This window comes from Osmia lignaria, chromosome 12 (genome assembly GCF_051020975.1).
Source record: "Osmia lignaria lignaria isolate PbOS001 chromosome 12, iyOsmLign1, whole genome shotgun sequence".
NCBI classification, from domain to species: Eukaryota; Metazoa; Arthropoda; class Insecta; order Hymenoptera; family Megachilidae; genus Osmia; species Osmia lignaria.
In genome coordinates, this window is record NC_135043.1 from 8,094,087 (window position 1) to 8,110,916 (window position 16,830).

The 16,830-nt window shown below is 41.3% G+C and overlaps 2 protein-coding genes across 2 annotated transcripts in view; both read left to right on the forward strand.

Moving 5' to 3' along the window:
* The window catches only part of LOC117603090 (angiogenic factor with G patch and FHA domains 1), a 51,382-nt gene extending 38,228 nt beyond the window's left edge, over positions 1 to 13,154 (forward strand). The window contains exon 9 of the mRNA XM_076691313.1: positions 13,024 to 13,154. Coding sequence (XP_076547428.1) covers positions 13,024 to 13,095 — 72 coding nt within the window. The 3' untranslated portion in view covers positions 13,096 to 13,154. The remainder of the gene's footprint in view (positions 1 to 13,023) is intronic.
* Positions 13,085 to 16,830, forward strand: part of LOC117602896 (follistatin-A) — a 39,165-nt gene continuing 35,419 nt past the window's right edge. The window contains exon 1 of the mRNA XM_076691314.1: positions 13,085 to 13,316. Within this exon, the coding sequence (XP_076547429.1) occupies positions 13,085 to 13,316 (232 nt within the window). The remainder of the gene's footprint in view (positions 13,317 to 16,830) is intronic.

The following is a 16,830-nucleotide window of genomic DNA, read 5'->3' on the forward strand; positions in this document are numbered from 1 at the left end:
GAAAATAAAACTTCCAAAAATTAGCATCAAAGTTAAACTTCACACGGAAGATTCTAAAAAAGCCTTGTACTCTCGTGTTTCGACCATATACATATCCAAAACAACGAAGTCAAAAATTATAGCATCAATTATCTTTAATCGAGGAACGTTTTATTCAAGAGAATTTTATACTCTCGACACATTCTCTCCATCATCCCTGAGCACAATAAACCAACAAAAATTTCAAAAGGTAGCATCAACATTTTTCTCACGAAGCATTACAGAACCCTAATAAAAAAAAAGATATATTTCATGCAAAAAGCGACAGAAGTTCCAAGAAAAGTAGCTTCAAATTTTTCAACCAAGCAACACGTAGTACGATCTGACGCATAAATAAAAAAAGAAAAAAGAAAAAAAATTGTACTCAACTACCTGTTCTTCATTATGAACAGCGAATCACGCGAAAATTCAACAGACACGCAGACGATGATCGACTGGAGGGGGGAGAGATGTTGGCACGCAGCTTTCTGAAGAAGAAAATGAAAGGGAAAGGAAAAAGGGAAAAAGGGTAAAGAGAAGGTAGCGTGAGAAAGCTGAAGAGTAGGCAGATAAAGAGAGGGTGGTGGCGGTGGTTATATAGCAAAAGAGTCGATGCGTACCGAGGGGAAAGGATGCATGAATGTGCTAGCAAGAACAATTGATGAAAAACGGTGCGAGAGTGGTTGGGTTTCTTGGAAAGTCTCTCCCCGCGAGAGGAACGCTGCAGAATGAAGGGAGGCAGGTGCATCGCGGGTGCAGCTGGGAGGCTGCATGCACCGTCATTGCAAGATACTCTGAACGTCCTTTTCTCCTCTTCTTCTGCATCGTTTCGCCTCTTCCCTCTTCTACTTCGCCTCTCGCCGACTCACCTTGATCCGTACCCTCGTTCCGTCAGGGGCAAACTGGCGAGACAAAGCGGGCCCAGGAAAATATCGCACCGAGGGAACGTCATCAAGATTTTGTATCACGGTAGCTAATCAAAATTATTCCTTAGTCTTAATATCGTTATCCGAATGATACTATTATATTTTTCAATTGCTGTAAAATTACCAATTAGCACGAATTGATTATGAAGAAAGCAAAGAATGAGAAAATAACAATTCGCGTATCGAGGATACGTGACACGAGGCCGTCATAGGTAGTGTTAAATTACCCCCTATCGAAAATAAAAGTAAAAACCCGTCTTCTCCGTTTCGTTTTTCAAGTTCTGCTCAACTGTAACCGGCTCGAGACGGATTAAAAGCAAGATCGAAGGAACACGAGCCCCGAAGTGTCGAATCGAACGTGACCAAAGCGAAACGAGATCAAATCGCCGTCGAGACGAACAGGAAACGACAAAAACAAACATCTCTATCATTCGTCTTTCTCGGTCGAACGTTTGCCAGAAGGATGCACGGTCGCGTCCTGGCTAGACGAACAAGAAGAAATCGAAAGGATCGTCGAAGAGTTGGTTCGTGATACGAACGCGCAGACGAACGTACGGACGGAAAGATGAAGAAGAGAAGAAGGAGGTAAAAGGAACGAATCGGTATCGACGCGACGCGGGCAGGTTACACGTGGACGCGAGATCGGTGCGCATCAAGGGGAAGCAATCAAGCCTGGTTACCTGGCTACCTGGCGTAGCCACGGTTATAAAACACAACCGAGTCGGGGACGTTTATCGCCGCCCTAAAGGTGAATTCACTCGGTGACGTCGCGACCGGACTTGAGAACTCGCTGAGAGTCTAGACTGCTGGCAGACGTGGCAAAACGACGATATACAACGAGCTCAGCCACCGTCCTTCCTCGCCTTCTCTACCCTGATTGGCTACCTTTACGCGAACCACCGGATACCTTGCTACCGGTGGACTCGTCATGGCTGAAGGTGGGAAACGGAAAAGTTTTCGATACTAGAGGAACCTTCGTCATCTCAACTAATCGTTACACTCTATTAGGATAATCGATTAATTTTGATTTCCTATGAAGGAAATATTTTGAAACTATTAATCTTTATTATTATATGGTGATTAGTCGATCAAATCAGACTACCCCAGGAAGAATCGTGATACACTAGGTTCTCGTCCTTACCTATACGGATCCTTGGAATAAATAAAAGAGAAAATTTGAATTAATTCTATAGTATACCAGTGACAATAAAACGCAAGGCGAGCAACCACCTGTTTTCACTTACATCTATACCCCGTGGTCGAACTTGAAATTCCAGCAATAACACGAAGTCAACGATCAAACTGACCAACCGAAAGGGGAATATAAAGATTCCCAGGAAAAATAAAGTCGAACTTCATCAGCGGTTTCGATGTCGATGCAGGATACGTATAAGCATATTATGCAAAGAAGCGTGCAATAATGCGCGTGGATGGCGAAGTTTTGCTGGGGGAATGCCCTTGACTTACATCAGACAGTAAGACGAGTCCTTCCACGGTGCCGATAGAAAGAGGACGAAGGGGGCATTGATTTTAAGCTAACGTGACGTTGGATCTGATACGCGAAATTACGAACGCTCGCCCACATGCATAATGCATACCGTGCAAACAGAGGAAGAGAGAACAACAACCAAGGTGGACGACGAGAAAGGGTAAGAAGAAGGCGAAGAAGAAGAAGAAGAAGAAGAAGTTGCAGGAACACGCGTCAGTTTCTTCGGTATTTCCCTACTTTACTTCTTCTTCTTCTTCTCTTTTGTCCGCCTTCTTCTTCTTCATCGAATTTATTGCACGGCCAATCACGGCCTTCTCTTTGCACAGCCACGGAAATGTTTCTGTTCCCTCGTTCGATGCGTTTTCTTTCTCTTGCATTCGCCAAGAGGGTTGCATGTAAATGAGGAACAGCAGAGTACTCGTTGCCGAAGATCGAAGAGCAGAGAGGAAGAACAACCAACGATTTCGAGTATACGTTTGAGAATCGAATCACCAACGAAATATTAAATGGTAATCATCGTACGAAACTGTTGAATCTAAAGAAATCGGTTTCGAGAATATCGAAGAGGATTCGAAAGGATTTTATGGATCTCCAAGGAACTTGTTCCTTTAGGAAGTTGTTGAAACGCATTTTATGAGAGTTTTAGTTCGTTGTCGAATTTTATCACTGTTTTATTTTCTCTTGGTTTGACACTTTTAAGAAAATAATGTTTAGTTATTATACTTAAGGTGGATATTCGGTGGAATATAATGTCACAGATATAATTTAGCTACCCGAGAAATCTTGATTTCATTATTTCGATTCTTCTCTATCCCTTGCATTTAACCTTTAGGTTAATATCCCTTGTATATGATTTGCAAGTTTCGGTTGTTCATTAACCAAAATGAGGTATTCGAATTTTGTTATTGGAGAAAGTTGAAATTTGACGGGTCGTTTATTATAAAAATATTTGTTTCCCGCAAAGGTCGTTCAGGGAAAGTAGTTTCATCTGGTGGAATTATTTCACCTCTCGATATTTTCTGGTCGATGTTCCACAACATAGCGAGGGCTCTCTGAAAGGAACACTGTCCGACGGTGTTTGTTCCCGTTCCCGAGTTTATGTCCGCACGACGCTCCTCTCTTTCTCTACACACGGTCACATCAGTAAGGTTAAGAGATTTACGTTGCACACGTGCACCAACAGCATCCGCGATGCACGTTCTCGTGCATCCCGCGTAACGAGACAACAGAACTCTTTATAAGGGAACGGGAATGCCGTTTTAATTTTTCACGTGGACCCCTCGGACCACGGGGATGCAATATTCTACGTCGTGTTAAGAATATGATATTAGAGTTAAGCGACCGCCAGGTTAATAACGTGCTTGCACACGTGTATGCTTACCTGGCAAATGTTACAGTAAGAAGCATAACTGAATCGATAATAATGTTTTGTATTTGAATATATTTATTATTTGCGCGTGGATAATTAGGAGGACCATTGGTGACCTCCTAAATTAAATTCATACTGAAATTTGTAATTACCATCGGAAATTACAATAATAATTCCTGAAAAAAAAAAATTAAGTACAGAACATTACAGAAAATCGAGTGGAACGACGTACGAATAATTAATTTCTATAGAGCAGGCAGGAGAGTTACGATTCGCGTAGCTATGATTCAGACTATTACCGTTCGAGAAAGGGGGGTAAAAAGAGAAGTGTCGAATATAAGTTATTCGATTCAGTCAGGCTCAAACGTTATTCGCATATGGCTAGCCGCAGTCCCCTCGGGGATCATGTAATTACGCAACGCTATTGCCAGCACGGTAGCATAATGTTCGCCCCAGGCTGCTCACGAGTCTCAGAGCAGATTTGCCGATTATTCGTCGACAATTCCGCGTGCAGAGAACGTTGCCCGCCTACTTCCACTTCTCTACAGGGTGTAACTGAAATACAGTAGAACCTCCTGTATCCGAACGATCATTATCCAAATAGTCAAAGATATTATTGAGTCAATTTTTTCATTCATAAATTAATTCGTCGTATAATTTTGAGTTCTCAATATTTCATTTTATATGCTTTAAAATAGATGAAAATGAAATTATCGTATAAAATTTCATAAGTTCACAATCTTTTCCAACTTTGCACTAGATATTAGACGTTTAGAACAAAGTGGCATAGAATGTCCATCAAAGAAATCATCCCTATGCAGGATTGTCAGCAGACGGATGTAGAAAATTTTTCATGGAATTCAAAAGAATCCTTTGGCACAATCAGGCTGAACCGCAGACCTGAAACGAGATATCGTTGAATTCAATCCGCGGCAAACACCATAGCTTTTCCCCTCGTAGTAAAGACATTCGAAGGGCATCGAAATGCATCGGCCGCAATTGCACGCCGTGAGTGCACCGTTGTTGCCTCTCTACGGAGCAACACACAGAGAAAAAGAAGGAGAAAGAAAGAGAGAGAGAGAGAGAGAGAAGAGAAGGTGCAGCTGCAACGTGCACACGATCCTGTACCAGTTCGTGCAAGAGCAATAAAGTCTAGGAAGTTGCCTAGGCCGGCGAGTCGAGCGTTCTTAGCGACTGCTTCCGGTGCACCGTGGCTCCTCGTCACTTCCGGGCCGACACCGTGAGACTCTCTAGGCAACTTCGAAGCATGAACCGTCTTTAAACAATGTTGCTGTTACGGTGCAACAATCAACTCGTCGAGTGAATAACCGTGCCTAATTTCCTTTCTAGAAATTTTAATCTAACTTTATAGCCTGATATCGTGTAATCTTTCGATTAATTAGTAATTTGGGATGATTAAAATAAGACTAACCTACCGTAACAAATCCATCTGGATGATCGAAAATCGTAACGAGCTTTTCTGGAGGTTCTTCAACTACTTCGTAATCAGTAAATAAAGAATAAAGGCCAGGTCGAAAGAAACATCTGTGTCGAAGAAGTCAAACGAGGGACAAAATGCAATTCCAAGAGCTACATTGTAGCCATTTAAAAACCTTACTTTTCACGCTCCCCAGTTGCTTTCGGCCAATTAAAATCGTCTGTCGAATCATGGGGCTGAAGCTTAATTTCTTCGCAAATATAATCATGAATCTTGCGGTTTCTCCCTCGAGATACTTCTTGGAAGCTGCTCGCGCAGGATGATTACAGGTTTCCAAGTGATTCTGCTGTTGTTATTTCTTCGCCATTATGAAACATTGTATATTGTGCGATTGCAACGCCCGATGTTCGGTACAATGTTTCACGAGCAACATTATCCAACATCTTTATGGGGCATATTTTGTACGATGGAAGTAAAAGGAACGAATGAGATAAGGGAGAAGGAAAAAGTGCTTATGTGTTGGATTATGAGTATATAGTGTACAGCATGAACAAAAATGGTGACAATAATTTAAGATTGTGCGATAAATTTTCATTTCATTTGCAAGCGAAAGTTTTTATATATTGGCAGATTCAGAAAATTGAAATCTTTTTTTCATACAACAGCCTGGTTGTAATGATAATAATAATTGAAGAATTTCTTCAATTAAAAGAAAAGAAAAGGTACAAAACTAAAATTTTTTTAAATGACATTCGCTAAATTATTTCGAACTAATAACAAGGTATGTGAAATATCATGTTTGTTGTTCCTTTTGTGTCTGAGACCGCGTCTAAACAGGTATCGCGTGTCCAGGATCGCATTACCTTATATGTTCAGCGCTATCGGGACCGCCGAAAATCAATTTCACCTTGATTCGTCTATCCTTTTTTCGACGGACACCTAAATCGTCGGTCGTACGGGTCGGTCTCGTTCCGACTCGTCGAGTTTTTCCAGTTTCGCGCAGATTGACAGACCGGCTGGCTGCCATATACAGAATCAAGCCAGACGGTGCCAGGTATGAATGGAGCGCCGTTTGGCTGTCGCATCAGCCTCGAGAACTCTCGATCGACGACAGAAAATCGCAAGAAACGCGGCCACAAGAACGCGCCGAGGGAATCCAATAAACACGAGCCGTGTACTTCGCTAACACGAACGGTTGCCTTCAACCAAACGTGGCTCTTTTGGCAACTCATAATTTTAATAATAATTCGATTTTAGGGAATGAATAATCTTCAAATAATTAGCTTTTATTATTAAAATAATATTAACGTTATTATTGTTAAGAAAGGTAGTAGAAATGTATGTGACAATCGTCTGCGATTCTCCTCTTCATCGCACGTTCTTCTCGCTCGTCCATCCGTCTACCTCAGATTCTGTCGGCGAACAGTGAATCACGTCCATTGACTGGACGCCGGCCAGACGGACTGGGCCCGACCATATACAGACTAGATTCACTCGCGTCGCTCGCGCGAGAAGTCGATGATCTCTCTCGCCGGCTGGAACAGAGCGGCAGAACTCTCCGTGGCCGCTTCCTGTCTCCATGGAAGCGATGCCATTTGCACGGCATAATGGTTCCGTCGATCGTACAGGTGTTCGTTCGATCATACGAACCGGTGCGCGAATTCCTTTCTGGCCTCGCCTTAATAACAGCTAACGTTACTACCCGCCAACCTAATGATACAGAGCCTCAGGTAATTAAAGGATCGTGCATCCAGATGACTTTATTGCTGAAAGAGATCTATGACTATCTGAAGATCGCTCTATAATAATCGTACAAGGTAACACGACTATTCGAGCTAATAGGAAGATAAATCTGTTCCGAACCTTTGGGAATATTTTATAAAATAATTTTCATTTAAAAATTTCATATTTCCTTGTTACAAAGTAAATGATGTGAGAAGATACCGAAAATTCACAATGTTCACGGAAAAGTACGAAAGATGAACGCGTCTGGAACGCGTAACACTTTCTCCGGTTTCTAAGAAACAGACGATAAAAGAAGAGTGGCACCGCACGAATTGCGCTCAGGGCAGGAATAATTGGAGAATCAAGCTGCCAGGGAAGATGCAATGTTGCGGAGGATACGATCGTTCCTGTAATTCGAACCTTACGTTCTTCGAGATGCTCGTGGCACTGATCGATGCACCACGATGTACAGGATGCGGCGAAAATTGTGGCCCGATCGGAAACAAGCCATAGGAATCAAACCAACGATCTCCTTTCAACCCTTTCGATCCGACTATTTTCCATTTGAAATGATAATTATTTTTTCCATGATCAATCGGTATCCTCGAAAAAATTAATATTTATTTTTCTGATTCATCAAAAAAAAAGAGAAATTAATATTTCTTACTAATCATCGACCTTTTTCTCTTCGACTCGAAGGATAAGGAATGGGTTGAAAGAGGAGGATGTTGAAGAGCAAACAAATCGTGTACGGTTGTGGTTGATTCTGGGGTAGGATAGAATCACGACAGGTGGTGAACATCTAGATAGTTCGGTGGTCACCGTCGATCGTTGAAGAATAGAACGAGCCAAGTGAAGGTCAGCTGTGCGACCGGATGCAGCGGCCTAGCCTCGTTCTGACAATTTTTTTTTTTTTTTTTTTTTTCATTTATTTTTTGTTTTCCTTTGTGCATCCTCGCTTTTACGCTGCGCGATTCTGATACGCTTCAAAGAAGCCGGTTAACAGGTCTACTCTGTCGAACAGAAGGGAAATCCAGGCTGTTTCTGTTGCTCCTTCGAACGAAACTATCGATACCGAGGTCGCCGGATGCAACGTCGATATAATGAACTTATATCCTGTTTGCCCGACGTTAGAACTCGACTACCGTAAATTACGGGATCCTCGACAGATTTGTTGCGGCTCCGTTTTTACAATTTCACGGTTAGATTTTGTACGATTTTGTTGGAATGCTTTTGTCTTCTATCGATTTCTCGATCTACTTGCCGATCTTTTAGGTGATTTTCTACTTTCGAATGGATGATTCAGGAATTTTTAGAGTATAAATTTGTATATTTTGGAGGGAATTTATAGTAAATTTATGTTTACAATTGAGCTTTGTAATAGTTCAAATACCGGATTAGAACACAAGTTTTTCTATTATCTACTGATTCATATTAAATATTGCAAAAATGTAGTCGAGGAATTTATCATGAATTAAGCAAAAGAATACGTCTAGACGATGAAATTCGAAAGAAGAGTTTATTTTCCTTTCGAGTGGCGCATTCTTTCTCAAGAATGCAGGAACAGGGAAGAGAAAGAAGCGGAGGGACAGAGTCGTATTGAGATTTCTTGAGTTCCGCTATAAAAGACAGATAGTCCCGTGCGGAAGTTCAGTTCGAGTTGCGAGAATTTCATTGTATGCTGCATTAAAATGATGGGTTCGTTCAACTGTGTTTACCTTCTATCGCAACTTTGTGACATCGTCTACGTTTTATCTTACTTTTATTTATACCCCACCCGTCAGATGCGTTTCAGCTGAAAAGAAACCAATTTACTTGCAGATTCAATTTCTTGCCAAGATAGCACTTCCTGCAATAACTTGGTAGATAATCATCCGACATTCTTTGTATGTTGCAAATAATTAAAGCACTAAATTATTTATAAATGATCCGATAACAACCTATGAAATTTATCTTCATCTTCATGCAAGAATGTGATTATAAAATAATTAGTTTCCGCTTATTAAATTTAATTAAAATTTAAACATTGATAAATTTGTAGGATAAATTAAATGAAACTTTTATACATAATTTGATCCAAAAAGAAGCGTAAAATTGTGAGAATCGTTAATGTTATAAAATTGTACAGCCGCCTAAGTGTTAAAATGTGTTCCTTTTTTTTGTTTTTCTTCAAACTTAATTAACTTGTCATCCTATCTATTATCGCAGGAAACTTTACAAAGAAACCAAAAGACGAAGCTGAAAATTTTACAGTTACTTCTCATGTCCGTAAAATCTACCACTTTTCACTTATTAATTTCTAATTAACATCATCAGTGAAAAAAGAACACCCCTTCTTGTACCAACAAATCCTACAACATTCAACCCTCAATTTCTCACTTAAACTTCTCAACCCTATCAAAATTTTATCTCTCCCTCGAAAAAAGGAAAGACCTCCTCATCAAACATACCTTACCTCTATCTCACCCTCTCTCACCCCCTCTTCCAGTTCTCATTTACTAAACGTTGTCAACGAAGTGCATCGCGGGGTTGCAAGCAGAAACGGAAGTAGGAAACGGAGAAAGGAAGGAAGGAAGGAAGGAAGGAAGGAAGGGTGTAGAAATCGTAGTGGGGGTGGTGTGGTTGCACCGGTTTGAAGGGGATGCGCTGCAAGAAGCGCGTGGTAGGTCCAGCTGCAAAGGTATCGTCACGTGGCCAAGGGGGCGGTACCGTTTTCTCGTGGGTATAAAAGAGAGACGTAGCACCGGTGCATCCACCAATTACTATTACACTTTGCCACCGGGACGGAGGCGAGAAACGGTGTTGCACCCTCTTCAGGCGTGGTGCGTGTCACGTTGTCCGTTTACACGCAAAACGTCCTTCTCGTTGTGTTCGCTGTTTGATCGGTCCATAAAACGGCGTGATCTTACCCCCTTCGTCGAAGGGGCAACCATATTTTGACGCGCGTGTGACGATTGCTTTTCTTAAAAAGAAAAAAAAAAAAAGAATAAAAAAACAAATCAACTGTTAAAGGATCACGTGATGTATGTACATATTCGCGATCGAGCGAAAGAAAGAACCCGATCCCGTAAAGGAAATTCGCGTCCTGTCTGCCTCGTAAAGCTCGCGTAGTCTGCTTGCTGTTTAAGGGTGCTCGGTAAGCGTTAACCCTTCTGAAAGGGCGAGACACCGAGGGGTATGGTCCCTCTATTGTAACTTGATTTCCTTTTTTTGTACCTTGCTTTTGCTATACCTTGCGTTCTTGTCCGTTTCATTTTAGGATATTTTGTTCTTTTTTTTTTTTGCTGTTGATTAACCCTCGAAGACGAATGCTCTGTGGCTGACATGGTACGATGTCAATTTAACCCATAACAATCATACTATAACTGTGCTGTATTTTCTCGTGAAAGTATACTTAATGCATTCGCCTTCTGAGGGGTAACGTACTAACTGCCGCAGTGAAAATGGACGTACCTAGTACGGCACGTTATTCTATCGTTTATTAAAGATATAATTATTGAATTTTTTCATTTAAGGTATCTATGATTTTTTAAAAATCTAATACCATTGAATATCTGTGAATAATTATCAACTGTATTTCGTAAGTTGTGTACATTTAACATTTACATTTAGTATAATACAATAGATACAGTAAAACGGTAAATAATACGAAGGTGACAAATCTTATCGTAAAATTCTTCTTTTCACCACTTATTTGTTGACCACAAAAGTTCAATCAATGCTTTAAATATTTCATAAAAGATACGCTGAATTTAAATCTAAGTCGTCGTCACACCGTTACACGAGGAAGCAAGAATGGTCCCATTCGATAAATCCAAAAAAATCAAAAAGATTTCGATGATCGGCCGATGCAGCGTGCTAAGGAATTCCTAAAATCCGTCAATCGAGAGTGAACGACCATCGAGTGGGTGAACAAAGAAACGGTTTGCCTCTTTCCTCGTCTTCCTTTTTTCCTACTCCAGCCGAAACCTTACACAATTTATGCATCCGAAACAAACAGTAACGTGGCTACGCTATAAATATCGTGGAAGAGGCAAAAAATATCTGGACCGTAGCTCCGTTTCAGCAGGACCATGGGCGCAGAGAATCGAATCTCGCGCGTCCTGCACGCTTTCTTCGAGGAACGAAATACCGGAAGTAAACGAAAGGGTATCGCAGCCCGACGATGCCTGATAGCCTGTGGCCCGACAAAGGGGGTTGGCAAAAAAAAAACAGAAGGACGAAAGCAATAAAGTACCGTAAGGAAGATAGGGACAGAGGATATCAAGGTAGCTAAGAAGAAGAAGAAGAAGAGAGAAGAGGCGTAGGAGGAGGTCGCAGAGAGTCAAAAGAAGGCGCGAAGCACGAGAAGGAAGGAAGGAAGGTGGCTTGAGGGCTGGTGAAGGGCAGAAGAACCCAAGAAGTAGAGAGTAGAAGGAGTAGGAGAAGCTGTAGAAGGAGGATACGAAACATGCATGCATGCATGCATGCATGAGACAGGCAGGCGGACAAACAGGCAGACATAGAGGCAGGCAGAAGGCATAGAGGCATACGGGCAGATAGGCGAGCGAGCCGCTGCCGCAGCCGCAGCCGCGATCGCGCGCTTCAACAAGGGAAGTGGGGACAGCATAACGCAGCGCGGCCGCGTGTGCAGACCGCTTTTGCAGAGCTTCGCTCGGCACACGGGCAAACGTTCCGCCTTGTACCGCTGCTGCTAGCTGCTGCTGCTGCTGCTGCTGCTGCTGCTGCTAGCTGGCTGCTGCTGCTGCTGCCGCTGCTGCCTGCCGACTGTCGACTGCTACTCTCAGTCTGCCGGGCGGCCTCGTGCGCGCTTGGTTTCCATCCAACGAATCCGCGCGCTCGTTCCCGAGGCGGAACAATTCGAACGAGCTTAGGAAACGATTGCAAACTACTAACCAAGAGGTTAGCCGAGGCGAACGAGCCTAGCCGTGGTTGCATCGGCTCGGAAATCGAGCGGCGCTCGTCACTCCTCGTCGGACGATCGACGAGGATCCGTGAGTGAGGCAGGTCGAGGAAGCCGGCTCGTTCGCCGACGCGATCAGACACATCAGCCGACGACCGCCACTTCCTTACTACGATACGCGTTTCCACGTGTCGGCTACCGATCAGGCCGCAGACGATGATGGTACGCGGGTGGTGCGCCTATGTGCCTTGTGCTGCTGTTCGATCGTGAGTCGATCGTACAGCTCGGGACACGCGTGACTGGACAGAGTCCTCACAGGAAACTTACGTTGATCTCTCGTGGTGCAACCGTGACCAGGACACGTCGCTCTTCTACAGGTGTTTCGAATCGATCGTTCCGCTTCCACGCCAGTTCCCTTCCATTCTACCGTGCCCGGTGCTCCTCTCGTGGATGGTGTGAGATGTTCAGTGAGTTTCCTTCGCCGAACACGTGAGCCGCTCGCTGCTCTGCACGGGCCCTGTCTCTCGTCGCGTGCTTCCTTCGGCGTCGCAGTTTCTCTCCGGAGAGCCGCGTGCACCGGACGGATAAAATTTCCATCGCCTCCTCTTCTGGTGTATCCTTCGCGAACAACAAACGTTTCACGTATCGTGCTCGATCGATCGATCTTTTATTCTTAGAAATTGTGACAGAAATTTGGTGAGCTAAGATTACCTACCAATTTCGCGCGCGATTTCCATGGTGACATTCTTATTAGATTCGAATAGCCGGAAGCAACGGAGGAAGATAAGTCGATTTTCCTTGTGTCTCGTACAAAGTTGACACCGACACGGTTGTTTATATTCGGAAGGTGGGTCGTAGAAGGTTCGCGTGGCACGCATAGGCAGATGGGACGGGAGGGAGGGTAAAAACAAACGGAGAAACGGATCCGCTCGGTCGTCGCTCGATCGCGTGTCATTGTTACGAATCAGGTCGACTCGAACGGAACCGCCACCAGCAGCTGGATCGCGCGCGTAAACGATCGAAACGGACGTTTTCAGCGAACGGTGCGTTAAATGACGAGGACCGCGACGATCACGATCACGACCACGACCACGACCACGACGACGACGACGACGAGGAAAAAGCATTGAGAGGAAGTGGTGATTTTTTGGACAGAAACATTCAGAGAAACAGAGAACGGTCAGTTTTCGAGCCAGAGTAGACAGCAGCGTGGCAGATGAGATGTGAAGCACGAGGACTAAGCGGCGTGGAGCTAGCTGGAGCGAAGGCGGAAGTTGAGAAGCCAAAGGTGCCGAAGGCGGTCGCAGGGACGGCGGCAGGTCGAGGGGGCACCTGGCGGGGGCCGCCTGAGATGACGACCCTTCGACGGGGTATCGTGACACCCCGGTACAACACCTACGTCCTCGTTTCCCTCATCGGACTATTGTTACAAACACAGTCAGCCACTGGTGAGTTTGCTGTTCTTTTTCTCCTTTTTATTACCGTTACACTGTAAATGATTTCCGTCAAAGTAGGCAAACAGAATATGTCAAATATGATAGATAAATAATTCCATTATCGGACAGATAACATAATAGTCATTCTAAGTGGATCAATTTTCAACTGAACGAATGTTTACGAGAATGTTATTAATGAAAATTGTATTCGGTCTGATGTCCCCTTCATTGACTATTACTACTTTCTGCAACGGTATAAATGAAAATTGAAGCTTTTAATTTTATTTTCATAATTAATTTTATTAAAATATATCATATCAATTTTCAAATAAATCGGTTTATTAAATTTTTCATACATTTTAATAAAATTTCATTGTAGTAATATTTCAATTTTTAAGTATAATTGTCAGAAGGCAATCAAATATTCGTCGTGAAAGGGTTAATAGTAGTCGTCGCGTCGGTTTGCACAAAGGCCATTTGTTATCGTTTTAATTGAGAACCTGTGCTCGATCCGACGTTCCTTAATGTTGCGATTAATCACACAGGAATATCGATATCTTTAATAAATGTCTTGTAACAGTCCAGTACATTTACTGATGCGCTTTGGAGCACTTTGCGCCACATAACTCTACTGGCTGTTATCTTCTACAAATTTATATTGTACGTATGTACAAGAATATATATCAGAAATATTAATCAACGCTTTTATAATTGCTGGAAAGCGGATATTTTGCTATTTTACACCGTTTGCTATCATGATACATGTTACGGGAGTAATTTTAGACAAGATACAAAATTACCTTCTATCTTGAATACGTATCATAGCAACAAGTAATTTCTTCTTTATGTAGAATAATTTCATAATCTTGTTCTTATGTTCACTCGATCGTGAAATTAATTCGCGTACGTTATTTACTTACGAGACACTTAATTACTTTCCACCTACCGTAGAAATAATTTCTAACAAGTAATTTTAGACGAGATACGTAACAACTTCCCATCATTAGTATTTCGTTAGTAACAAATGATCGCAAATGTTGAACTAATTTCGTATAATATTTCTATCTATCTATTCATTGATTCATGAAACTAATCTGCATATCTATGAAATACTTAATTATATTCGTAAAATTAATTTCCGTGTAACTTTAGACAAGATACAAAATAGCTTACCATTATTAGTATTTATTAGAGTAACAAATGATTTCAAAACTGTATAACGATTCATTAGAACAAGATTAGAAATAATAAATCTTACATAACTGAAAGAAATTGTGCGCTATAAAAATGAAGGATTCAAATCAATGGATAATCAAAAGCAATGCAAAAACAACAATATACTATAATTGAAGTTTAAATGACAATAAACGTTGACGTAATCGGAGGCAAGGTGTGTGTTCGATTGTTACGGTGCTGCGATTCTCGTTACGTAAACAACGAGAACAATCGATCAATTGAATTGTTTACTTATCGCGTTTAGCGTAAAGTGTGTCACCTTTTCAATGTATCGCAAATGCGTAACGATTGCGATTGCAAGCATTGAAACTCGTTAATCGAATCGAGCAATTCGATTCGATCTTTCGCTCCTCTCGTTTACGAGTTTCCGTTTGAAACCGTAACGGATAGAACGGAATACTTATTTTTGTTCGCATCGTTTATTTTAGCAACTGCAAGCTGTCCAGTTACAAAGAAGTTCGTGGAGGAGCTCCGTTGAATATTTACGCGAACGTGAAGCGTTATAAAATGAAAAGAAGCGGGGATATCTGTTATTTAATAATTTCAATAAATACAGTTATCGGTTCTTCGAAGTTCCATAATTTCGTTACGAAATATTGATTCTCTGAATAGTTTCGTTTTTTGACACCGATTTCGTAGTGGCGCCATTTGAATGGGAAGGGTTAAAATATCTATGATTATTTAGAACAATGTTATAAATAGTTATATTTATTTCCTCCATTAATTAGTTTGATTGTGATATCAAATAAAACTTGAATTTCATATTACGAAATTGCCCAGTAAATCACCGTCGCGGCGCCAGTTGAACGCGATTTATTTTGAAATATAGATAAATTTTTCGTCTCCAAATTGACATTACTTTTGCCATTAAACCAGTTCGAAATAAATTGCATCGATTGACAAATTGAATTATAAAGTGTAGGATAAATGAACCGCAAAAGGTTAACAATGTGGTTCTTGCTGAAACGAGACAAAACTACATTGCTGTCGAGCCTAGACGAAGTTACGATTGCAAAAGCGTTAAATGTTTTTACCTCGCAGCAAGCCACGTAGCTAGTGTTCTCGTTCTATTATTGTCTACTTTGCACGTAATTTAAAGCGGCTGCTAATCGTCCAACTGTCGTACATTTTGAGATCTCAGCTTAAGGTACCAAAGAAATCGTGAACTCATTGTAAATATCGTTTAATCAATTTTTCTCTTCCTATACGTAATTCCTTACTAGAAATAAATATAAATGCAAGAGGATGTAAAGTAGGGTTCATTCGATAAACTTTTATCTTCCTCTGATTAGGTTTTTCTTTTGCTAGAAATAAATATAAATACAAAAAATTATTCAAGTAAATAGAATTATTATTTTCTTCAAAGACTATCATTCTCTAATTCTATATATTTCTATTTAAAGACTCAGAATACAATGAGTACAATTAGAGATTTTTCAATTTTTTGCATAAAACGTGTCACTTTTGAATTTAAATTTAAAATATCTCTCAAAATACATATTGATTTTTCGTAATACGTAAGATGGAATAGAAATGTAATACTTCAATGAAGATACAGAAATTGTCAATACCTTGTAACCAAGCAGATAAACGGTCTATGAATTGTCATAATTGAAAGAGACATCTTCTAGCACGATTTTTATCATCGAGGCATAAAAATTGTGACACTGTCGAGAAAGTCTGCAAACAATCATGTTCGAGTGAACTCAATTTCTAAAGTTCATCTTTAAGAAACTCTGACGGATATACCAGATTAAAAATGAAACAAAAATATTTACAATGAAAGAGGCCTTAATTTAAATATTAAATTAGTGCTAATTCAAAATTGAAAATTAGTAATTTTTTGGCATCAATTGTGAAATCAGTAATTTTTCATTTTACATAACAAGAAATATAAAATTATATAAACAATTGATCCCATGAAATATGCGTTCTTCAGCAGAAATAATTATAACGAAAGGGTTTATGCTTTTGATTGTGGGCCATGTTCATCAGGAAAGTACTTCCTACTAAATGGTTGAAGGTTTCGCGAATAAATTGCCTGCTAGTAATTGTCCACCAAGTTATCCCGTCGAAAAAACGACATAGAGACATGCCCGAAGAGTGTGTCAAGCCTTTACTATCCCATAATACTCGTTGACACGGTGGAGCAGGCGTGGAAATGCATCGAGCGATCGTCGCTCGCCTTCGGACAGGCGATAAAGTGCGAATTAATTCAGCGTTAATTCCACGTCTGCCGAGTGACGAGTGCCGCGGGGAAAACGCGAGAAACATGCGAGGCAGCACTCTA